We start from the raw sequence: 26,630 nt of genomic DNA on the forward strand, positions 1-26,630 counted from the left end.
TAACATGCTGTTCCTTAATATTTCTTTTTTAATCTTGTGTCACTCTTGCTGTTAACTGTAAAATAGTCCATTGGAATAAAGAGCAATGAAAAAGTCATATCACTGGACCAGTAACATGCCTCAACCCCCCATGGTGGGTGTCTTCACAGACTTAGATCTTTCATGCATGCCTGGCTATCTCCTAAAAAAAAAGATGAAACAGAATTACTGAATAACTTTGAACTGTAGTCATGTTTCCATCAACATATTTTTATGCACATTTTGAAGTATTGCATTAGAAAATGTTGATGGAAACGGCAAAATTCGGAAAAACTTCCTCAAATTTGCTAAAAAGTTTTTACGTTCACTTGAGGTGGTTTTTGCCTTTTTCGAAAAAGAGTTAATGCACAAAATGGGAGATGGAAACAGCTTTGCCGAATAAGTTGCAGTGTTTCCTTTAGGATTTTTTTTAGCACTGGGGGCAGGTCTGTCCGAACAGCAACCCCCACCCCCCTATTTTATTACCCTATTCAATATTGTTGTATAGAATTGTAATAAAACAATACTATTTCTTATCCTATTTTATGGTACAACTGGTATTCCTAACAAATTGGGCCTAGGCCTAATACCGTATCATTGTGCAAATTTACTTAATTTATACCTAGTCCTAGGTCAGGGGTCAAGATTGCGTCATTCACGTGCATATTTAGCCACGTTGGTTTGTTTTGGTCTTATAATACATCCATAAATGCTCCAGCAGAGGATGGTTAGTTTAGCCAGCAGTTAAGTTTACAAGAATTTGTCCAAATTTCAAGATTTGAGGAAAACTAAGATAAACAGTTAGACTACAAACCGACAGCTTTTGTTTTAGCTTGTTTGTCAAAATTCGCTATTGAGAGTAGAATAGAGTAGAGCTGTGTTTGTGTAAACAGCGCGGTGGACGAGAGAGGGCTGCACCCAGACAGAGATTGAAATATATCGCTTCCTACACGTGTATGCCTGTAGACAGGTGAGTGGGTATTGATAGGTATTTACTTTTAGGTTTTATTGTGGCCTACTTACAGTAACGAGCGTAGCGGTATCTTTCCCAGTCAGGTGCACGTGCTGCGTGTTGTAACACATCTCTGCTGTGTGTGTGTGTGTGTGTGTGTGTGTGTGCGCAGCGTGGGCATCGCTGTTCAGAATCCCGTCTATCTTCCAAAATGTAACGGTGCAGATCCATTTGACCGTGCGACGCTTCTGTCGCACCGCGCTCCACTCTATTCCTATGGGTGACGTCAAGCGATTTCAACGTGCACGCAAAGCATTCCGGGAAGGCGGCGCTGCATTTGAAAAAATGCTGCGTGTCAAAAAGATGGCAGATGCCCATCTTCATGCAAATTAATCCGTTGAACGCAATGCGACTATCCAGTAGAAGCAGACGAAAATCTTTTAAACTGACCTTTGTCGATCTGAAATATGCTTAAAATGTTTTCAGAAACACGTTTCGGTGAACTATTTTCGTAAAATACTAGATCGTATTCTCAACGAGCCGCCATGACACTTTGTTAAAATTTTCGAGAAGCCAAACCCACGTCAGGCGTCCAATCAGCTGCCGGTCAAGGGCGTGGAGCATCAACCATGGATGTATGAAGTCGCGACACCACGCTTCAGTCATGTCGGACAAATGGATCTGTACCGTAACGCTTGTATCCAAACAAATTGTGCTTGAAGCTGCAGGCCATCCAATTATAACGACCTCATCCACATTGTCGAAATCATTTAGATATTGAGCCATTACATTGAAAATCTTTTAGATAACAGGAGCCTATGATTTACTGTAGCCATCCTAACAACACACTACCTGAACGCCTTTTTCTAGTCTCCCGTTTCACTCTCCACAACGCTGTCTTCGGGCAAATAGTCACGTCGTGAGAATGATAACAGTTAGCTAGCTAGCCTGTTAATGTTTCTTGTAATGTTAGCCATATTTATTTATTTTTTTACCTTGATTTCGGTTTCTGCTTTTCAAAGCCATCTCCCGCGGTGACATTTTTGGTGGAGCTGGTCGTTTATTAGTCGACACGGAAGAAAGCGAACGTTTTGACGATAAACTACATCAACACAACAGTATGTGGAGTTAAACTGGACGGTCCCAATAACCTCTGAATAGTTCTACTTGTTGTTAAATTGCAATGTGAGCGGCAGCCAACGGGGGGTGCATTATGTCGGCAGGATCATTTTAAAGGCAACCACAACTATTGTGCATCTGTCCTATTTCTGATAGCGTGGCAGAAGACATTTTGCCATGGCGCATCTCCACAATAAAATCAACATAGAGGAAACACTGAGTTGTGAGGTAGCGAACATGTAACTCTACAACCATGTAACGTCAACTTGTGACGAAACTACACTTTGCATAGTCTAGTTTATTCGCTCTAAACCAATTGATGGAAAAGCTTCTAATTCGCGTTTTCTTTTTTGCGACATTTTAAAAGTTTGCTTAAAATTCGCTTGACAATTAGATGGAAATGCACACACAAACTCACACATGCATACTGGTGTTTATCTGAGTGTCTGAGGGCCACAGAGGCAGCAACGAATGGTGACAGAGGTTTTGAGGAGCAGGCTGTACCTGACAACTAGGACTGCATTGCTGTTACACAAACTCCTGGGCACTTCAGTGCTTTTGTTTGGTTTTAAAACGTTACTGGCAGCGATAGAGGCAGTGATGTTTCCTGTTTACTGCAAGGGACTCTCACACGGCCTCAAAATGGACTGACAAGTCTGATCGCCGGTTAAGTGATTGGCCACCGCAGGGTGAAGTCGTGGTGAGTTTCTCAAAAAGTTGAATTGGTCTCAACTTTTCACCATAGGCCGCTGCAGTTCTTGCCGTCTCCCCCCTGTAGCCCCCACCACCGCTGCCTAAACGCACTACCCCCATTTAAAATGGATGGAAAGACCTGCGTTTTTCGCCAGATTGTCTGAGGACCGATGCAAATGCACGCTTCTCCATGATGCTTCCATGCTGCAGACTGGACAGGGCGGAGTTCTGGGTTTAAAGAAGACACACAGTGGGGAAAGTAATAACAGGACTAAAGAACCGAAATAACCAAAATGGGAAAATTATGTCGGTTAGAGGTTCTGAATTTCAGTATTGATTCTTTTTTGATTAATCGTCCAGCCCTACTGACAACCTCAGTAGTTTTCCCACTACACAGAAACAGTATATGGAGTGGAAAAGATAGGAACTCATGTGTTTGAGCATGTATGCTCCTGTTCTTTTCCAGACTTAATCTTACCACCTCCCTTATTTTATCTGATCCTCATCCCCCTGTGCCAACGTTAGGCTTTTCCTTTAATTACATGTTTGGGTCCTTACACAGTCCTTAACTAATCTTTTCAGCTTCATCCTTTCTCTTTCCACCAACTTTTCTTGTTCCCTCCTTCATTGTCTTTGGGTTTTTATCAGTCATCTTGCAGGGAAAGGTAATAAAAGGCCAACATACTGAGGGAGCCTGGCTCCGCTTTGTCATTTTGGTCTTTTGCACGCTCCTTTTTGTCTTTTATTTTTGTTTGTGGCAGCAGACCTTATCGGGAAGATAGTCGTGAGATAAGCCCTTTGTGGTTCTTTGTGGTGAAATAATACGACAGGCTGATGAGGGCTTGTGGGTGAATAGTTCATTGCTGCTTCTCTCCTCCCACCACTGCCTGTTCCTCTTTCCAGGGAGTGTTAGGAAGTCCCCAGAGGGGCTGACAATTATCAAACCTTTCTGTCATGTTCCACCTTTGATAAAATGTCAACTCACCTCCTTTGACAAACTGGCAATTACATGTCAACGTTCATTTACCCAGTTGTGTACAGTAGCTTTAGATTTTTAAAAGAAAGTGTTCACTTTTGCATGTCTTACAAGGTTAATTAAGTGTTTACACACTACCAGGTCTGCAACTGTGATGCCTACTGTTGGGCTGCGACTACAACATCCACATGGTTTTCATTATACTTTAACTTTTTTAATCAAATAAATTGTAAGCTGTAGTCATTATTGACATGTAAAATTGTGTATATCTAATGAGGACTTTTGTTAAAGGCTGATGCCAAAATCATAAAACTAAAAAAACATTCGTAGACTTAATGGAGCACTGCGAGTTAGTTCTGGACAGACAAAAACTTTTCTTTGCAAACTATTTTACTACTGATGGAGTCACAAGTTCCTGGCTCATGCCAATACTTTGTCTCTAATCTACAGCACCTATTAAGATTTCATGAAGTGGTAATGATTATACAATTACTTCAGCATGGAAATACTATAATAATGGTCATGGCAACCAAGGTTTGTGAGTTTATGAAGTGGATGTTTATGGATTAAAAAACAAACACACACAGACTGGCTGGCTGGCTGGCCATCGATTTGTGTTGCTATTGACTAAAGGGTGGTGGGCAACACTGGTGCTCAACAGCAGTTACATTTTCATATAAATAACAGCAGCTTTCTGGCCTGTGACTGCCTCAGAAATGACTACATGGATGAAAGAGTAGCAATAGGGGGGGCATGGTACTACATGGGGGGCATTTTTTTAAAGCTTTGGACAATGAGACAGCACTGGATGACATATACTACACTACACTTACATGTCTCTTAATTTATCCCCGAGTTTAAGCCATCCAAAATGGAGCTTACAATATGCAACACCTGCATAACCTATAGTAACCCTTTGTATACACTGTATATGTGTTGGCTTTATACCTGATCAGACATTATAATGCTTCAGTGGTGAAGTAAGATTAAAACTTTGACTTCGAGTGTTAAGCTCAGTCTGGATCCAGCAGAGACATAGAATTCCCACAACAATTTTCTAAGTCTTTTATAGCAGCTCTTTGTCAGACACAAGGCTATTTCGCAAAATGCACTGGTGGATTTAAGAAGCAGATACTTCAAGCATAACTGATTTATTAGGCCAAGTGAAGGGAGGAGACGAAGAGATGAAAATGAATTAGGCCTCACATGCACTTTTAATTACTGTTGTCAAGGTGTTTGCTTCGCCCTTCTGGGAAAAGCAAACCAAATCATCACTCAAACCAACTACTTAGAAGACCTGCAGAATGAGCCATAACATTTAACACCTCTTCTATGGTGCAACATTTACTGCAACATAAACAAAACTCAACCTTCTCCCCACAACATCTCTCTTCTCTACAGAGATAAGGTGCGCTGCATGGTTGACAAACTGAGCAGAATGAGGCCACTGATCCAGGGGTGCTCTTCTCACCTCATGCTTACCTGAGGGCTGGAAGAGGACAAAGGAACAACATGTGCCTGTCTGCACTGCACATGTAGGCTGCTGACACGTCATGGGCTGTTTGCTCCTGCACAGGCTGGCCTTCATTGCACAGCTCTTATTATAGCAGAGAGGCAAAGACATTTTCACACACACACACACACACACACACACACACCCTTTGATGAGGCAGTGGAATATGCTATCTATGACCTGGGGCTCTGTTAGAGTGCTTGGCTGCAATGTAAGTCTCATGTAGCTGGGAGACAAGACACTGGCCAGCCAGTCTGCCCTAAGAGCAATAACGATAAAGAAAATACACAAGAGTCTTGCAATATTTAACTTGAATGTACAGTATACTTGGAGTTAAAATCTCTGTGTTCCTCAGTTGGACCTGAGTATTGACTGGCAGCTATGGAGAATATAGGGAGGGTCACTAAATCCATTATTCATAAATGGGGGACATGAAGAGGGTGAGTGTTCCTGCTGACAATGTGGTTGCTCTCCCAGAAGCCAAGAGGCATTTTAAAAGCGGATATAGTTCCTTATCTCACCAACTCCAGTCAAGATGGGTTTCAGCTGTGCTGACTTTCATAAGTCAACATGATATGTCTTGCCTCTCAATCTGTAGCTTCCTGCTGCTCATTTACTCTTAATGTTTTATGAGTCTGTGTGGTTTTTTAGTGAAAGCAAACTGTAACAATAGAGCATCATTGTCTTGTTCCTGGCTGACACATAGGGCAAGAGATGTTCTTCAATAAAATAACGAAAATAAAATAACTAAATCAGGGACTAAAGTTAACTGAGCTAGACCACCAACAGTGTACACTAATTTGCCCACTGTGGCACGCAACACAATGTTTCCACTGCAGCACATTATTAAAAAACAGCATGCTTGTATGTGCATTATATTTTAAACAGGCTTCGATGGAAAGCACAAGGGGATGGAGATGAGAGTAGTGCAGCAGTGAAAAAGGTAATTAAGTTGACCAGAACAAGGCCAGCCATCTGTTTAATATTTCATGCAGCCCCACACAAAGCACTATGGAAGTCATCAACAACAGGGCACCAACAACAATTATGAAATAATTAGCAGAGAAGCACTCTGGAAGATTTTGTCTTTGTTGGGGATATGTGTAAGTAATTTCAGACATGGCCTGGTCCAAATTGACTTTGCTCTCCCATTGACCCTGGTAAACACCAGCAGGCTGACTAGGCATACAGTAAGAGTACAGAAAAACATACAAATATGTACTTGTTCAACATCTTTATGTTAGGTTTTTTTAGGAAATACATTGTACATACAGTGTTAAAATGAAACTGAAATTTGAATTTGCTTTAGTTTTTGTGTGAGGAAATATAACACCTGAGCTATTGTGCATATTTCTTTATTTTTCAGAAGAGCATAAAACCATTTTCGGACATATCTATGGAAACAGCTTTTAAGCTTTGAGCCTTTGGGTGGTCATTTCCCATCGCAGATGTTCACTGACATCTTGTATTGCTTTGTAGTCCACTTTAAAGCCAGGTGAGGCAGTTTATTTTTGGTCTTGTTGGGCAAAAATGATATATTCTTTCAACATATTGTAATTCAAGTGGTCTGAGAGAAAACTAGACTTCTGCATTTCTTCCTCAGCTCTGTAGTCAGTCTTTAATAAATCTAGCCGTCATGGGAGACTTCGGCCAATCGCAGGTCATTTCAGAGAGAGAGAGAGAGAGAGAGAGAGAGAGAGAGAGAGAGAGAGAGAGAGAGAGAGAGAGCATTCCTTTTGGCTGTTTTGCCAATGCCGATGCATGTGTACGTTCCTTTGGTGAAAGTTTTGTTTACTTTAGCCAAAGGTTCAGAGCTGTGGCTAATTTAAGGCTTAACTATTAGATAAGAGACTTTGTGATCAATCTATATACAGTAAATATAGGAATGACATTTTGTGAAAATATAATCAAGTGTATTGTCCAGGGACCAGACACAATTTTGGTAACGGAAGTGTTCTTGTTTCTGGTTAGTATTGATCAAATTACATTTAAGTGGGCTTTGGTTGCATGCAGGTAAACAGTCTGTGTGGAGAGCAAAACAGGCAGAAAGCATTTGCCGAAATGCAATCTCTGAACCCATCGGCTATCGTCTGGTGCAGCTTTTTTATATGTTTTATTTTGTCTGCTTTCATTTTCAAATATCTGTTTATAGAGACACTGTCTCTCAACTGCATTCTCAAGTTCCTAATCGGACCCGGCGCACGGAAGAGGAAGTCTTGGCGGGTATTTGTTATCTGGATATCTGCTGGCTATGCCAGAACTAAAGAAATATTGGTTGATGCCCAGTAAATTAAATCATCGTTAAACCGATAGCTGATGGGTTCTGATTGAGCTAACATTAGCTGTCCCTCTCAGGGGTCCATATCTGGTGATGGCAAATTCCTAGACTATCAAAAAAATAATATGAATTCAATTTCAACTTCTATTTGGTACACAAGTCAAAACAAACACAATGGATATATACCAATTGCTTAGCAAACATTCATTCAGTTTTTTTAGCATATTTATCCATAATATTGCATGTATTTGTTGAGATTTTACATTAAAAAAGTGACAAAATATTGTACAGAGTGATTCTCGAGAAAATGTGCTCCATATGAGTTAGCTGGGAGACGCTGTACTTCGGCTCACTGCAATGGAGCGAAAAAGAGTGAGACTATTTTTATCTCACCCTGAAGGCTGGGGCAGCTGTGTCAAAAGTCAACAACTATGGTGACTCCATGCTGTGATGCTCCAGTCCTAAACGCACACACACAAACCCACTCTCTCTTGCGCATACATAACGGTACATATAGACATAGATTTTTTTTTACATTTTTTTTCTAAAATTCAATTAAGACCAGATTAAATTAAAGAATGCTTAACATGTTAATGGTGGGAAAAGTAAAATAGGCTGATTAATTTACAGGAACATGTCCAACTAGAATCTAGGGGGAAGGCTGAGCTTACCCAAACTAAATTCATCCTTTGAACTGTAATAACAAATAGAATGTCAATGCTCTTAACCTTGTAACCCAGAAGAAAAGCGAACATGCCTGCTAGTGTAACATTGACGATGAAATCGAAATTACCCCATGTTAGCCATGACAATATTGCTCTGTATGAGGCAAGCCCATAATGTACTGATGTACAGCTTTGAGAATGACAAGCTGTACTCACTGTGATTTGTTACACTAATAAAAGTGACGACACATTATTGTCCTGCCCTCTGAAATACACACACCCACACCCACACCCACACACACACACACACACACACACACACACACACACACACACACCTCTTCATGGACCACTTGGCTTTGTAGTGGCAAAGAGCTTGAACAAATCGAGAAATGATTGGAATTGAAAGATGAGTAATGGTGATTCTAGCGCTGTCCCTTCTCAATATGGAGATGATGAGATTTGATTCTTTGAGGTCAGGTACATCATCTGAGCCAAGTGGCTTCCCCGTCTGTGACTAAAAGAGATAGGAGGCCGTTCACTCTCACATATGGACTTTTTGCCACAATCAATCACTGCTGACATACAATCAATGCTATATTTACCGGTGCCACATTATTTCTACTATTCATACAGCTCAAATTCTGTATGTTAACCTTATGAAGAGCTCGGGAATACGGTAAAGGAGTTAAGGACTATTATCCTCTGTCGTTGCCGTCTCCTCCCTGTTTGTGTGACTGAATCAACACTGATGGACTTAATGAGGTCAATGAAGCTCCCCCGTCCATGCCTTTCACTGTTATCTCCTCATCATGGTCAGCTATTAACTGACCATTGAAGTGCCATTAGCCTAGCGTTGCCACATACAGCACTGCAAACTGACAAACATACAGACTAACAAATGGCAGTTCTAGTTTCACTGACGCAGTGAAACGAGGAGAATGCAGGGAAAGAGGAAAATGGCATCAGGTTGTGAATTTAAATGTGTCGGAGCTGACTGGAGCGGGAGCTGTGTTAATATGCATGCAGCTATGAAAACTCCTTCTTTGATTAATTGATCCAACAAAAGGAGTGCAGGGAAAAGGGGGGGGGGGAGACTATATTGGTTATTGCAATGCTTTACAATTGAAAAACCGTATATAACTGGAAAAACAAGTGTTCAAACAGAAGAAAAATAAAGAATACACTTGAGCGCCTCCCCATCCATGGTATTTTACTGATGTTTCTCAAATTACATGCTCTGTTGCTTTCAGACCTTTTGACAAAAGTGGAGAAGGTTGGCAGCTCCAGGCTGTCTTAAGTTATTGTCCCAGTGAGCTGGTGAACATACAGAAGTAAGAGTGACTTGTGTCAGCACAAACCATGGAAACTCAAATCACTTGTAAGATGGATGTGTTTACTACTACCCTGTTTGTAAGAGCGTGACAGTTCAATGATGAATAATGTCATGGGGAACAACTGTGTGTTTGGACACGGTTTCTTTTATACCAAGATACTTCCAGTGTGTGTGTGTGTATTAGCTGTACTTCTATAATTTTCAAAATCTGTAACATTTGTTTCTGTTTAAATTCTTCAGTTTTTATATTTTTATTATTATGTTAGAGGTAGCAACCAGGATCTCTGCGTTGTCTGGCTTTTATTTTCTCCCACTAGTCTCCAACAATGGGTTTTACACAAAGGATTGAGTTTTGAGCAAATTCAGAGATTTGATATTGCAATTCTAAAATCAAAAGAAAAAAAACATGCTCTTTAGTTTTGAATCCGCTTAAAATGCATATCATCACTGTAGCACTAAACAGCCATATACTGGGATTGTTACCATAGCAACAGCTGATAAAGTAATGTGGAAAAAAAAGTGGGTTTCCAACAAAACAACTCACAACTGATCAAACAAAACAATAAAAAGATATTTAAAAAATGTTCAGCTAAAGATGGAAACAAACACTTAATATGCGCCCACATAGCACAATTAGCTGCAATTGTTTTCCATTAATCATAGATATGAACACACTGTATTTCAACAATAATATTATATGTCAGTTGCTCTAGTGGTGTGCCTTCACCAAGCAAGCAACACAGGAAAGCTGTATAGAGTGAATCCTGGGGGTATCGCATGCAGGTATGTTCTATATCTGCGTGCAGAGTGAGGATAAGAGCTAATTACTGGGTCTGAGTAACAGGAGTAGTGGAGGAGAATAAGATCCCTTCCCTGGACAGGTATTTTAATAGGAGTATGGGGGATAGCGTGACAATGGTTCTCTCCTGAGACCCTCAGCATCTCTCCCAGGCAGCAATCTCACCTGTTGCATCAAATCAGACTGTACAGTATTCACTTAATGAAGCACGCGATTGTGCATAATCATAACTCCAACTGTAAGGTGAACTGCAAAAACAAACAAAAAGTGACATTTTCTTACTTGAAAATGTTGATACTTAAGGCAGTAGGCCTGGTAGTCTCTCTTCTCAAGCCATTTTACATGATTAATAGGGTAGCGAGCAGGAGTTGAAACTGCAATTTAAGGTGTCTTCCATCAGAAGAAAGCCCCCTTTCTAGTAGTCAGCTAAAGGAGGACCGAGGGGAGCAATGCTCCACCAGAGAAGTCATTATTTCTCCACCATCCCCTCTGCTCTATGGAATACATTAACTTCACAGTGTCGCTGTCTTAGCCAGAGTGCCTTCATAGCTTGCTTTTGTAAAAGGGATGCATGCAATTAGAAGAAGGGAAAGAAGAAAGTGCTTGGAATAGTCTCCAACCCCCACACAGAGATTGAGTACCAGCACAAAACAAGCTCAGTGGGCCCCTCGGGGCCCTGCCTCAGACTGAGGAGAGCCTCCGATAGTCACTGTCACCACTGCTCATTGACAACAAAAAAGGACAACTGCAAAGCCTTCATTTCACTGAGTAAATGGCTTTCTAAAAATGTACAGATGGATTTCCAATAACAGACACCCGCCCTTGTTTGTGCGGAAACATAAATGATACTATCTTTGTGGGGGATAAAATACCTTAACAGCATCAAAGTAAAATTCACCTCTACTTTAATATTGTGTGGTGAAATTATACATACATCGCACAGTAAAACGTGTTAGCATGTTTAACAGAGAGGGGCTACACACTGGCATTGTATAAACTTTGTTCCAATTCTTTTTCTGTGTGGATTTTTTTTACGGTGCTGCAAACACCAAGGATCATTACATCCATAATTCCCAGATTTACATAATGTCATTGTGAATATTTCCCTGGATTTTACTTTCAGCTACAGTGCAATTAATTATATACAGATTACTTAAGATACTTTGCCAGGGTATACTATCATACAGAGACAACTCTTATATCCTCATGGGGATAAAGTAGCCTCATGAATATGCTTCACCTTCGAAAAAGTAATGGGGATTGTGGAGAATCATCATAATTGGAGAGACGGCAGAGGCATTATTATGAATCTAGTCGTCCTACCGTGTGTGCTACAGTAATGAGCCAGAGGAAAGTGATTGTCGTACATTTGATGGTTCACTGACTTCATAGTCATTGTCTTTATCCGAGATAGAGAGGAGAGGCGGGGGAAGGATCGCAATTCCTTTGAGGTGCATTTAAATCATAGTCTCCACATATTACTCAGAAAATTCCCTCTTGAGTGTGTGAGCTGAGATGGCGTCCTTCAAGCCCCGCTGGGTTTCCTGTCATCATGAAATGGGAGCAGGAGATTAGGGGGGTGAGGGATGTAGAGGATGGAGAAGGAGGGGGGTAAATACTGAAATCTGGTCTAATCCCATCTCATACAGCTGAAGATACACTCCTAAGACATTTCTGCTCAGAGATGAGGTAACTGAAAGGAATGAGAAGAATACTATTGGGAATCAGCCCTATAATACATTGTTTGTGTACATTTCTGAATAAACTAAAAACTATATATATACATATTCAATAATGGCAATCAACAGTCTGTCACTTATCAAATGCTTATGTTTAAAAAAAAACTGTCTCCCAACACATTGTTAATTATTGGTGCTGTCAGTTAAACGCGTTATTAACGGCGCTAACGCAAACCCATTTTAACGGCGTCAATTTTTTTATCGCGAGATTAACATTCTTTTTGGCCTAGCAAACTTTGTAGTTTTTTAGACTACAAAGAGTTAGAAAAACTACACCACCACACCGGATCTAGCTAAACAAAACAACAGGCGATCGCTCAACTTGCGATCCGGCCAAAGAGTAAACGTTAGGTTTTGAGTGGATGGCGAGCGCGAGACGCAGAAATGAATGCCAATAAGATTCTGAATGGAAAGTTTACTTTTAAAAAGTTGTCGAGGGGGACAGTAGTTTCACGCATACACAGCCTGTACGACACGGAGGAAGCAGCCCAACTGGAACTGCTGCAGAGTGCAAACGCTGTCTCATTAACCGGTGATCACTGACAAAGAAGTGACGTCAGTGAGTAATCAAAAATATTTAGAAGTTACTGCACACTATATTGACTATGTATATCAGCATACGGTTTTAGGACTGTGTTGTTTGTATAGTTTTTTTGACTGTTTTTGTCATTTGGGACATTGTGCACCCCCTTTTCTGTCCAGGAGAACTGTTACATTCCTTATTAGAAAAATGTAAAGGTTACAAATGTCCTGCTGTGGCATCCGGGTTTTGGACCATTTTGTTTGTGCTGTATAAGCAAAGTGTTAGTGTTACATCTCAGTTAGGTTAAGTACTTGGAGGAATTGTGCAATAATGACAGATTCACACGGTTCTTTTGTTTACAGTAAATAAATAATAAACAAATACAAATCTTAAAGTCAAGTTCAAAAAGTAACTTTCTTTGCATTAATTTGATTCAATTAAGATACACGGGTAAGAATTGCTTTCCATTGTTAATATGTACTTAAAAACAGTTCTGAAATGCAAAATAATACAATTGTATTCATGTGATAAAACATGCGATTAATCGTGATTAACTATAGAAATTTGGCGATTAATAGCGATTAAAAAAAATTATCGTTTGACAGCCCTATTAATTATATATAATTTCACATTACAGTGTGAGCCACTGGGTACAGTTTAGGCAGATAAGATTTTTGCAGGTGACTAGCTGAGTGCTGCTATTCTTGCATAAAAACACATCAAAGTGGCAATTTTGCACAGCCCACTGTGTTTAATGGAGTGCTGTAAAACACGTCTTTTCTGGTGTAATTAATGAGAAGACAGAAATATGAAAAACATATCTAGAGGGTTTATACAATAAGTATTCAAATTTCATATTATTGTGATTTAATTTTCTGCTATTCTTCTATTTGGCTGCAGCACAAAGCTTATGAAATATTCCTTATGACAATTAAATGCTACAATCAATTATACTTTGTCTTTTATAACACACTTTAAACACAATGACACCTTTATCAGCCATTATTTTATGTTTTCAAAAACATTTGATTGGAAATGTTATTGTGGTGTTTCATTGATAACATTTGGCAAAACACAGTTGCAACCTTATAATGCATGGATTAAAAGCCTTGTAATACACTTACTGTACATCCCGTATTATTTGTGTAGTTAAAAAAGCCTTTTGCTCATCTTAAATAACTAGATGAACAAAAATCAAGAGCATGACCTTAGCGCTCCCGTTCATGCTTCTCTTCTCTGCGTTTTCTCTCACGCTTCTCTCATTTTCTAATGAAATGCAACACTTCACAAAGCCCCCAGATTAATGTGCAGAAATAAATAAATTAGAGTAAGCATTCAGAGTGACTGCTGATGCGAGAAGAGAGGGGATTCTCACAACCCACTGCCCCTGCTGTAAGAACATGCCTTATCAACATTTCCCCCTGTAAAATGTCAATGGAATGCTGCACATTTCATCAACAAGGCTATGCATTCATCTGCCGTAAACTGCATGATTTCCCTGCCTTGTTATGCCATATGAGACTCCCCACTCTCACCTCTCCTGTCTGCGCAGCTCAGGTCTCTAACCTCTAACATTTATCACTAGTCCACCTAAAACCTGGCTTACAGCCTGAGACTATCTTCTAAAGAGATGCTTCCACTAATGCCTAGTTCACACTACATGGACTTCAGCCCTAATTTTCCATTTGCCAACATTGTTTGGAGCTCCACGACAAAAGCCCCAGATCAGTGACAAATCGGCGTTGGCTTGGCGCACGCAAATCAGTGCTTCAGCGCTATGTGTGAACTGTTCTCTCAGATTGCTGGTGCATCGCAGATGTATCCGACCTGTCGGGGAGTCTGTGGTGTGTGTTTTCAGGACAAAACTTATTTTGGAGACCAGACATACTCATCAGGGATTCCTCCTGGAAACATCTTGTAGTGTCCCTGTCGCCAGTCAGTCATGTTGTTGAAAACCACAACAACTTCAAGAAAGCTGTGCGCGTGTGTGTGTGTGTGTGTGTGTGTGTGTGTGTGTGTGTGTGTGTGTGTGTGTGTGTGTGTGTGTGTGTGTGTGTGTGAACAGTACAGTAATCTGACTGCTTTGAAAGTCATGCAGTTTGAAAAATAAAACACCAGAATTTCAAGCAGAGTAGACCTCTTACTGCAGCTCTCCGTCTCCCCTCTCTGTCTGCATGTGCAAAACTGCCAATAGAAAGGCTCTCTCTCCTCTGTGATTGGCCAAAGTCTACTGTCACAGGGTTTAAGAAATGCCCAGTGTCTTTGCTGAGCAAATTTCTCAAATGTAGACCAATAATGCAACGTATGGCGGGAATTCACATTTTACAGCTTTCTAATAAGTTTGCAGTGCACCTGCTGCAAACCACAGTAGTTATAGGAATTCACCTTTACCACTGGTCACAAGGGCCTGAATGAGAATTTAGTATGATATTTAAATTAAATGCAAAAGTGTGGTAATTGTTCGGCAATAAGTTAGCAACTGTGCGTGATGTACAAGCAAGTGAGCAAATGTGTATGTATATTAATTCAGTACTGCATAGGGATGAGCTACCCAGCAAAGCCCTGTTGTGCCATTTGATTTAAAAAGGCGCCCTGTCTATGCAAATCATTGGAGAGGACATTTTTCATCACACATGAAAGTGGTTTATAAAGAAAATATTGCCTGTTTTATCCCTGTTCAGGTGCTTCGTGCAAGTGGACAGGAGCCCAGAAAGCTGCTGAACACACAGAGATCTTAAGGGAGCATTTCGACATCTGAGAGAGCACATCTGTCTTTTTACACCCATATTCCAATTTATGTGCTTTGAACATCTTCTTTGCATCCCTGCGTGGCATTTGGTGATGAATAGTGTTCATGAAGAAGGTTATATCCTTTTTTTTTAAAATTGTCTGGTTACTCCTGGATTAAAACTAGGGGCTAAAAATCACTTGGCCCAGAGGCTTAGAGAGAAAAAAACCTGTCAAAAAAGCAAATCCACATAGAGCGAGTATGGAGGTGTCTCACAAGAACAACATCACGGCTGCTCTGAGTCCTCAGGACAGGCCTTCTTATGTCACTGTGTGCTTACTGTATGTGTGAATATAGGTGTGTGGGCAGCTGGGGTTGAGGCAAACTTCCAAACCAATTTCATGTTTGTGACTGTGTGCTGATCTGTAGCTTCCCTGCGTGTATGTGCAATGTTCATGTAAGCTCCTGGCCAGCATCAGTGTTGTCATGCGTGGGAACTTATTCTCAGTAGGCGCATATTAATGTTTAGGATTAACAATTGATATATTGTGTACATTTTACATCTTCTATAGTTAAATCTGAAACTTGTGTGGGAATAATATTACAGCAGAACATAACATAACATAATATTACCCATATAATCGAGGATATCTAAACATGTAACAAACTCGGTCAAAACTGAAGAGAAAAAAAAAACTTAAACATACAGGCTGAAGATGTTTAGGATGATTTCCACTTAGTTGGACAGGCAGATGTCCACTGTGCTTGTCCTCAGGTTGAACACCTCTCAATACTTTCTCCGAGCAGAGCATTTGTTTTTAACACCTTACCTCCACAATTCAATAGTGGGTTACACTAGTTGCTGCTTTGTGTGCACAAGAGGACACGGGTATTCCATGTCAACAAAATAAGAAAATATTTGCAGGCAAAAAAGCTGTCAGGCAGTGTAGAGACCAGTATAAATTCTGAATAAATGTGTCTGTGAAAGTGCAGATAACATCTAGCTTCACTCTTACAACTGCACACTTTTTTAATATTGACTATTTTTAGTTGGTTCTGGAATTTTTTCAGAACCAACTAATACTAACATTTTTTTTAACTTTTATTTCATGTTATTTTTTTAGCACCATTAATATGCAATGGCCAGTTAGGTTAAGCAGCTCCTCTAAACTTATGTATCCCTGTACGGTGTCCTTGAGTGCCGAAAAAGGCGCCTTTAAATAAAATGTATTATTATTAAACATTTAGCTGAAGTGAAGGCACACAATCACATCAGGGTACTCATAGAAAACCATGCATGTTTATCCTTCAAATGTACCATATCGTTCATACCTGAACTACACAACTTGAAAGGAAACTGTTACATTTTTATCAGATATTATTTAAAAAGTTAAAATGATATAACCAATGTGTGTTTAATTATGGCACATTCCCTACAGCACCCCCCTTCCTGCACTAATGAGTGTTGTTGTCAGTGGGTACTTTTCTTTATGCCAACTTATGCTCTCTCGTGTCCTCCCATGACCCAGAAATCATTCCCCCTCCGCCATTATAGAGTTAGCATAATAAATAGCACCCAGTAAGTGGGTACTAGTGAGAGGAAGGTCATGTGGTAATCACAAAAATGTCCAAGTCGGAGATGCATTGTATGGAACCAACCCTTATTACTGCACCATTTCCCTCAGTTCCTGCTGCACACACTCACAGCGGTCATAACACAAAGACCAGAGGAGGTGAGCCGACGTGGGTTCCTTCTTACCACACACACAACATAAACATACTGATGGTCATGCATGTTGTACCTGCCACTAAATCATCTTTTGTGGTTATAGAGTTCAGCACAATTACTAGTTTAGCTCTATAATATTGAATATTCATGATTAAATAAACAACAACTAATGTTACAAAAACATTTAGGTATTATTTATGAAGAGTTTAACATTAAAAAAAACTCTGTAAAAGGACTGTGTGGGTGTGGTTTGATCAAATTTGATTGACAGTAACCAAACAACTCGCCAACTGTCGTAAGATTCTGATTGAAATGCTGCCAAATCCTGACTGGTGAATGCAAAAAAGTGATCTTTTTCCAACTCAGCCACTCCCACTTCAAATCATTGGGGAAGTGAGCAAAATAGAAATACAAAAATGTGAAATAACCAAAACTTCTCTAAATTTGTTAAGAAATAGTGTAGGATCCCATCACTCATAGTAAGAAGCTGATTGAGAAAATATGTTTAAGGGGCTTGATCGTAATGTACTGCATGTACAGTGTACTGTGTGTAATAAACAGGTTCTTGACTTACAATGTGGAGCTTCAAGAAGTCTCCGAGACCAGAGGAGCTATCCACCCTCACCAGGACAGCATCCTTCAGGTGTGTGCTGAAGCCAATGGCTAGCCGGTCTGCCCTCGTGCTGGGACGGTCATTTGGCGGCCACGTGTATGTGATCAGTCCACCATCTCGCCCAAATATGTAAGTTGTTCCCGCTAAAGAAAAGAAAAAAGCACAAAGGACAAAAATGAGACGTTAACAGTGTATTCCCCCTTACAACCGTGTACCAAACGTAAACCACTGACTGTCAACACAGAAACATTAATAACACAGCAAAACCGGCATCAATGCTGTGTATACAGAGCACCGTCAGTCTGAAGTGTTTCATTGTGCTGAGTAATGACTTTGCAAAGCACAGAGCAACATATCACTCTTGAACAGCTCTCAGCCCCATCTGAGGGTTTAAGTACACTCATGTCAATTCATGAGAAGGAGAAAATTCAGCGGAAATGAGGGAGGCAGGTACCTGTGCCGCTTTTCTCATAATAATGCACAATTACTCAATTTTGCTGCCAGTGCCTACTTCACCTCTAGAGGGAAGAGATAGAAGTGAATGCTAGCAGACGTGCAGTTGTGTCCCCAGTGCCTAGGTAACCAGCATGCCAAAAGTGCACCTCCCTGTTGCTCGCACTTCATTAGCAGCCTCAAAGGCAGACGCAGCCGGCAGCATTATTGACTGACTGGTCCAATTATGCCCTCCTAGTGACCTCCAAACCAGCTACTTCCTGTCTCGCTGCATTAGCTCATTGTCTTTAGCAGCCTTATGAAAGGTTTGAACATGACCTGGTGGATGGGAGAGTGGTTCTAATTATGTAGCCATTCAGTGAGAAAGAGCCTTGTGGCATTATGCCAGTGACCTAGTCAAATTGATGGTTGGGAATAAGTCTGTCTCGACTACTGAAGGAAGTGGTCTATTAAAAGTGGGAGCATATTCATGTATAAAGCCGTTTCAGGTTGTGACGCTTGCCAACCATCCGGCGTTTCAGCATTTCAGAGCTGTCAAACTTGTCTCAATCAAATAAGTGCCTATTTCTTCCCAATTAGAAACCTTCATTAGGATAGTGTTTCAATTCATTTCTCCCAGGACATAGAAAAGTATGCTCGTGGAAGAAAGTGTGTATGTGTGTGTGTACAATTGTGAATGAATGAGTATGTGATTGGGAAATAAATGCCTGTGAGAAAGCCTGAAAATGAATGCAGCTGTCAGATTAGCATAAAAACAGCTATCTTTATGAGAAATTAGACAAGGAGCTCTGCTAGTGTTTTATGCATTCACATTTGTGTGTATGTGTGTGTGTGTGTGTGTGTGTGTGTGTAAGTTAGTTTGTGTGTGAGTAAGATGGAGAAAGAGAGAATGAGGGAGAGAGAGAGTGTGTTATTATTCATAGGGGCTGGGAGTTAAACAGCCTTAGCCTGAACAATAGATTATAAATCATTTTGACTTCAATTCCATTCTTGTAAACCAGTTCACAAGGATATAAAACTATCGATATATTTTGCATTTATTTATATATTTCTGTTGTATTTCTCCTTCTGGCTTTTCTTCGTAGTGCAGTGATTAAAGCGCGTCACTCTACTCTCAAAATCCTTTTCCAATTCCATTCCCTCATTTGAGTCAATACACACTGTCAACCATTAGCTAAAAAGAATTGCATCATTAATTAACAATAATGTGATTAACAAATGATGTTGGGACATGCAGATCTATAGCAGGATTTATTGTTTTCATAAAGCATAACTCGCATCTGTAAAACATAATGAAATAACACTAAGCATTCTTGTTTGCCTAATGGATAAAGCGTTATGAAGCTTGATGACTTCTACATAGGGAAAGACATTATGTTTAATATATTTGCAAGGCAGGCGTAATTTCTTTTTCATGAAGTCTGCCGGCTACCGCTGAAAACCCTCCTTGTTCCATTAATGCATATCTGATGTTGGCCTCTTCACAGAGCGATCTCCAATTCATGTAGCTTGCTCTGGACTGTTGTCACTGTCTCAGAGTTCCCCCCCAAGCCACCAAACACTTGCTCCATGCTCCAGCTTATTATAATTAAGCTCTTTTAAACCATGTCAGTGTTGGAACTCACTGGGCCCCTAAGCGTCTTTTTCCCCCTCTGTCTGTTCATACGATTTGACACCCACTTTATCCCGCTGACAGCTTATTTACTTTTGGTGACCTCCAAAAAAAAAACACTATAATATAAAGATTGCTCATTTCAGTGGGCTGGTGTGCAGATATCGCTAGTGACACCCTTAAGCTAAATGTATAAACAGCAAGACACTCATGTCAAGGCACCAAAGGTCAACTAAACTAACTACTCTGTGACATGCAGATTATATAAATGGCTCCAAAGAAGATTCAGTGAGTGAACATAATATGTGGTAAAGCAGGCTAAAATCTATACAAGCATGTAAGACTTGTGAAAGACTCCTTAAGGGACTGTTGAGGATTAAGATACATGGAGAAACATGGCTAATACACACCTACACAGTTGTGCAGTGGCATGAAATCAGCAGACACGTGCCTGTGTAACTCCAGTGGTGGGAGTAATTATGCACTGGCTCCATATTTGTTATTTGTGTGCTCTCCTGGGACACTGGGCCCGATATGGATCTGTTGTAGTCATTAGATACAGTTGTATCCTGGAAATACTTGGCTGTTTGTTGTCTCTTTAATTTGACAAGAGTTTCAGTTTATTCCCTATTCACTCCCTGTATATATAAAATAAAGGATGTGATCGAGGTACAATGATGGGAGTTTGAGTGCTTTGAGGTGCACTACGCAAAACACAAGAGCTATGAAATAGAATGCTATTAAGATTTTCTTGCTTCACGTACAGTATCCCCAAATGCACTGGTATCCCCTACATTTACATGCATTACCCCCAGAGAGGTCACAGTGCGGAAACCAAGAGGCAGTGGGTTTTGAATAGGTATTGGTACAGTAGGTCTTACGCCGCCTTCCCACTGGCACTTCAAATCAGCTCCGTAATACGCAATGTGCCCCCAGTGGACGTCGTACTACACCGGAATAGTAGAAATCGGAAGTAGAAAATGGCGGCGAGAATGACTCATTCCGAATGTCCAATTCTCTATGACCCCTCATCTGAGGGCTATAGAGATATAAACAGAAAGGCTGCTGCGTGGAGAAAAGTATTGCTCTGAATGCTGTCTGAATGAATAACGTCAACTTGAGCGAGCGAGCTCAGGCTAGCTAACGTCAGCTAGCGAGCTCAGACTAGCTGATGTTCGCTAACACTAACTAGTTAACGTTGATTAGCTAACGCGAGCAATTCTATTAACAGCCCTAATAATGTTAGGAAATCATGAAAATTTAAAAATTACATGACAACATATGAAATCATTATTTTATTAAACGTTAAGAATTCAATATTGTTTATCAATACCATAGCAACGCTAACTTCCACTCGAATTGTCGGATAGGAACCATCCGTTGCCTGTCGCAAGAGTTAAATTTTTGGAACACATCCGGATGACAAACGGACACAAATTTTTTCGCACCGCACTCGTTCGCATCGGTCTGACCCATTCGCATGCGGTCTGCAAATCTCCATAGGAAATGAATGACTTCCGGTCATTTCGCAGCCGTATCGGAGCTGATTTGAAGTGCCAGTGTGAAGGTGGCGTAACTCAAGACTGACGGATGATCAGACTTCCAGGATCAACTCCTCAACCACAAGTCACCCCTGTTAAAGGAAAATGAATTAATTTGTCCTCATGTTGGACTACATTGAGAGCTGGCTGATCTCTGCTGTGTCAGTTAACATCAAAGAATATAAACATTGGCAGATCAAACACTCTGCTTTCATTAAAAATGTAGCACCATCCCAGGAGTTGGCCAAAGAGGTGTGTGGGATAGTAGACTGTAGGAAAGCAAGCATAGCCTTTGTGTTAGAAACCTCTTGGCACTGACTTCCCGAAGTCCATTCCTGCTGGAATGAAGCAGGAGCACATAACAAGCTGGCCTCCAAGCGCTGTTTGTTAAATAAACTGAGCAGTGTCACATGAAAACACAGATAGGTGTGAGCAAAGGAAAGTGTACTGGCTATGTGCCCTGTAGTGTAGCAGCTGTTAGGATACACAAAACAGGCAGTCTGTTGGAGTATACTGCTCAGCTAAGGTCAGGCCCGCAGACCGTCTTTCGTCTGACCTCAAACACAGCCATCATAACGAGCCTCATATTACCACCTCTTCCGAGAAACTGGGGAGGAATCCAATCATAATTACATAGTTGTGATGGAAATATGAAAAGGAGAGATGACATTATGGATCTGCTTTCTGTCAGCACCTACTGTAGCACTTGCATTTCTCTCTTTTTGCTGCCAAGGATTCCCGTAATGACTGCTGTGCAAAAATAGATTACCCAAGATGTGGCATATAAAATAGCTTTTAGATTATTAATAGATTATTTTTTTAACCTTTCCATGCATCTATTGAATGGAATTTAAAAGTAACATAACCTCTTTCCCCAATCATCTCTTATATATAGACATAAAAATACTTCTTTCCAGGGTTACTTTTAACAAATACTTTTTTCCCAGGTTTACTTTTAACTTATACTTGTATATCTTTACAATGGAAATTAGCTTAATGAGGATGACATCTGTAAGATCTCTGATGCACTTAAACTTGTTTGTGAGTGGTACAGAAATAAGTAGGCGACAATTTACATAAATTGCTACACGTTCATCCCCAAACCATTTAAAAGGACCAAGCTATATTAAGAATAACATCATTTGGGTTTATTTTTGGTCTGTGCCAAAATAAACAGACCCCCCCCCCCCGGGAAGAGTACAATTAAAATAAGCTTAATGATGTCTATTGGATTACAATTTCAGTTTCCAGAGAAATCATTACCACGATTTATGAGGATACTATTGTCAGTATCTGGTAAAGGAGCCATCTTCAATCAATGCTCCTGAATATTTAGTGCCATAAGGGAAAATTGTGAGTCAACTTGATCAATTTCTTTATTTCCCCCTGATCTACCTTTCCCACTATATTTTACTTTTTGAGATGATTAAATGGTCTAGTATCTGAGCAGATGAGGTGGTAAATAGAATGTGTGGTCTTTAGCAAAACCACATGTTCCAACTTGGCAGCGATTGCAAAGCTGTGAATGACAGTCGAATAGGGACACCATTCACACAGGCTCAGTGTATAATAAAATGGTACCTTACAGCCCATGATCCAAAATAATGATGCCAACACAGTGATATCTGTCTATCTATATAATGTAGGGATCTGTGTTTGATCCACTGTGTTATTCCTCCCCAGGCATCTTTGCCAGACACAATTTATCAAATATTATTCAAACATATTGTGACATAAGCCAGCAATAATGGAAGGGAAACAACATGATTTGATTATTCAAATGTCAATGGATTATGTGTCTGAACTTCAATAATTTCTTTGCTCTTAGCCAGTCTTGTAGTTATTTCAACAGGCAAACAAATAGCAGGACAAAAGGATCTTAACTTTGATGTCAAGGATGTATCACATTTATGTTTTACCTGTGTCTGTTTGTTAGTAACTGACTGTCGAGGTTTTAAACGAGAATGTATGGCCGTGTTTACAGTTTTACTTCCAGCAACCAATTTTTAAATTATCAATTACTTTCAGTTCTGTCAACATATGTATTATAGTTGTTATAAGTGTTATTTTGATTTAAAAGGGGTTTTATATGAAACTCAAACCTTTCACAATGTTCACATTCTTGTTAAGGTGTTATGCAGTTTAATCAAATTAACACACCACTGTAAAAGCTATTTTCTGTAACTTTCTGTTGGTTTGAAAAATGGTTTCAAATTTACTGTAACCAATTGTTTCACACTGTTTATTTCTGATTTGTTCACTGTTGCTGCTACTTTACATGTAAAACATCTCTTCTGTACACCTGAGAAGTTTCCTAGAAAAGAATGTGAGGCCTGTCGGTGCACGGTGGGCTTTGTATTGGCAAGGTGACATGTCTGTCAGGGTTTTTCTCATCTTTGCCAGTTTGGTGTACTGGCGACATGCTGTGAACTTAACTGTTCCAAACCAAGGGGAGAGGAGCTGTGGTATTGAGGATCACCTGGGATTTTTTTCTTGTTCCATTCACCTTTCAAGTCCAACTTCATTATATTCGTGCCTTAAAGGTCCAGTGTGTAACGTTCATTCTCAAAATCATGTGTTGCCCGTTCACAAACTTGTCCTTTTCATGAATATTTACCACCACCATCAATTCCAAGTATTCCTATTGGCTTGCGTTTGCATTAACGGCGGTAGACGCTCCATATTCATGCGCCATCTTGAAATACGTTAGCCGGTAAGGGACAAACAGGATATACTGCTCCGCCTTTCGCATTTTCGCTGTCACATGATAAACTCACAGGTGCTGCTAATGCTGCTAATGGGTATCGTAGCTTCCCGGCCCCGGCAAGTTTGAAGAAGGAAACACGGAGGACCACATGTATTCAAAATCCAAATTTCAGGAACAGGAGTCGCCCAGAAAACGAAAAAGGATATCGAAAAGAGCAAGAGACCGGCGTCATCAGAAAAAAGCGTGACATAGCTATAATACGTACTTTGAACTGTGTGGCGTGAGAGAGTTGATTGCGATATATGATCTCGACGCTAGATGGGAGAAATTCCCACACGCTGGACCTTTAACCAAGTCACATGTACATGTACGGCTCCTACTCATAAGCTTACAAAGTATTTTTTTGGATATGTAGGCCAATTTGACTTTGATGCAATTCCCTCAAGCAAGAAACTAGAATTACCACCTTGCAGTTCAATGCTCCCACCAACCAGTCAAGTTGCAGTTTGTCCAAACTCATAAATTATAAATTATATGTAGTGAAGACTTAGAAGAAGAAGATAATTAGCATATTAATTTGGACAAAGTGGACATTTGTGCTGATTTTGAAGAGATTCCTTCAAGGCCTTTCTGAGATATTGTGTTCACGTGAATGGGACAGACGGATGGACAATCCTAAAATCCTAAAGCCTCTGCCACGAAAAATAGCTTGATTTCTTTTTCATTCCAGGTATATCAACATGTAGCTGTCGAATGAATGAGGATCAGGCTGGTGGATGCACCTCTCCTCTAGCCAGACTGACCCTGTAGTTGGCTGCCGGTTCAGTTTGGCTCCTCACCTAATGTCACTGAACAGTTTCTTTCTTTTGGCAACGAAGCTCTTAGCAGCAAAGCAGCACAGTAACCTAATATGTTATCCCCTCCCATGCTTATCAAATTTAAAGAGCCATAAATTCGCTCCTGGCAATGCTGCACCTTTTGCACAAGGATACAAGTGTTCTCTTGAGAGCTTTTTTGTGGTAGATCCCTTTTGTAGTTCTCTCTACTGTACATCAGAGTTGTCAGAGCAAACTGCTTTGACTGGTGATGAAAACTACATCTACGAATTATGTATTCTAAACAGTTGCCAACAACGCCACACATGCACTGTGAACGTCTTGTCCTGGCAAAATTCACTTTCCACACCCTGCGGCATGGGATTTGTGCGTCCATTGACTTTCAAAAATAGAGCCCCCAGTGTTTAGAATAGCAACTATAATACTTATGGGATAAGGAGGTCAAATCAATTATTATTTTGAAATGACTTAAGCACATAGTGTTTGCTCGACGGAGGCAATGTTAGATGTAGTCTAGCCTCAAACTTGTAAATTAAGCTAATCAACCTCACATTCCAATAATGTAATGCTATAGATTTTCTTCCTTTGTCTGCAACACTAAAATACCCTTTTCAGTCCTAGTTTTTGTCCGGAGTTGACTTCTGCAGGCATTTAAATGTTTTCATGGTGGGTTTGTGTTGCTATCAGAAAAAGCTTTCACAGTGTGAAGGTGACTACTGTTGTGTGTTGGATTGGGAGGCATTGTAAACGGAGAATGCTATTTTAGTACTTCTCCAAAAATCAATTCACTCTTGTTATTGTTGCATTTTCAGTGTATGGCTTTTATATTTTTTAACTTACTAATATAAGTGCAAATAATTTAATAGTCTTAAAAAGTCAATGTTTTTTAAAATTATTTTTTTGATAGTATTCATTATTAAAGGGTAATATTTCGTGAACATTTAAAAAAAAAAAGGATGCTGGGAAAAAGAGACTCCTGTCAGGCATCCCTTCTCTAGCCATAACAAAATGTATTGACATGTGAGGTGATTAATTGCCTGTCACCTTTGACTGTCAGCCTCTGTGTGTTAGAATAATTAAGTACAGTGAACAACAGCAGCTCCTAAAATAATGAGTTAAGGGCAATTGTTCTTCCAGTTGTTTGGAGTCGGCAGCTAAAGCACAGCCTCTGGTTGTCCGTCCTACGGGTACAGATGAAGAAAATTCAGCAGGACAATGAAAACTAGAAAGTGAGGTATGGTGGATACAGCTAGATCACTGTAACCACCCCCAACCCCCCACCCAATCCCTATTTCTGCATCTGCTCATTGTTCCATTGCAGTATAGCGAGGTCCTTTCCGCAATTTAAACCTCGCTCTCAAGCTTTGCTCCTGGAAAAAGCCATTCTCTATCTTCAGTGGTGTGTGAGCAGCCTTTTGGGAGACTAAAAAGGATATGTATTGTTGACTTGTCTTAATCCTCTCTCAGCACAAACAACTGCATCCCTTAAAATGGGATAGGCAGTTAGAACAGAACCAGCAGGCATGAGAAAAGGTTTCAATACAGGTTAAAGAAAATGAAACAATCCTGTACAACATACTACTGAAACGAAAACAAACTTTTAATGTGCCCGCCTAAACTATACAGTAGGCTACGTGAGGGGCCAGGATTTCCTCAACAAGATAAAAACACAGGATTGCTATGCTGTGTGAGCATCTCATCCATTTTACACATAATTCTAATCTTGCTTTAGTAAACAGCCAAAACATTGTGTGAGCATAGAGTGGAAATTAAGCAATTTTGCCAGCTAGTCTACAACTG

At 40.2% G+C, this 26,630-nt stretch overlaps 1 protein-coding gene across 40 annotated transcripts in view; it reads right to left on the reverse strand.

Moving 5' to 3' along the window:
* Nucleotides 1-26,630, reverse strand: part of LOC116052148 (neurexin-1a) — a 269,327-nt gene that overhangs the window by 72,365 nt on the left and 170,332 nt on the right. For all 40 annotated transcript variants that reach the window (XM_035992628.1, XM_035992630.1, XM_035992629.1 and 37 more), the window contains one exon: nucleotides 17,643-17,824. In XM_035992628.1, coding sequence (XP_035848521.1) covers nucleotides 17,643-17,824 — 182 coding nt within the window. The remainder of the gene's footprint in view (nucleotides 1-17,642; nucleotides 17,825-26,630) is intronic.

Source organism: Sander lucioperca, chromosome 15 (assembly GCF_008315115.2).
Source record: "Sander lucioperca isolate FBNREF2018 chromosome 15, SLUC_FBN_1.2, whole genome shotgun sequence".
Lineage (NCBI taxonomy): Eukaryota > Metazoa > Chordata > Actinopteri > Perciformes > Percidae > Sander > Sander lucioperca.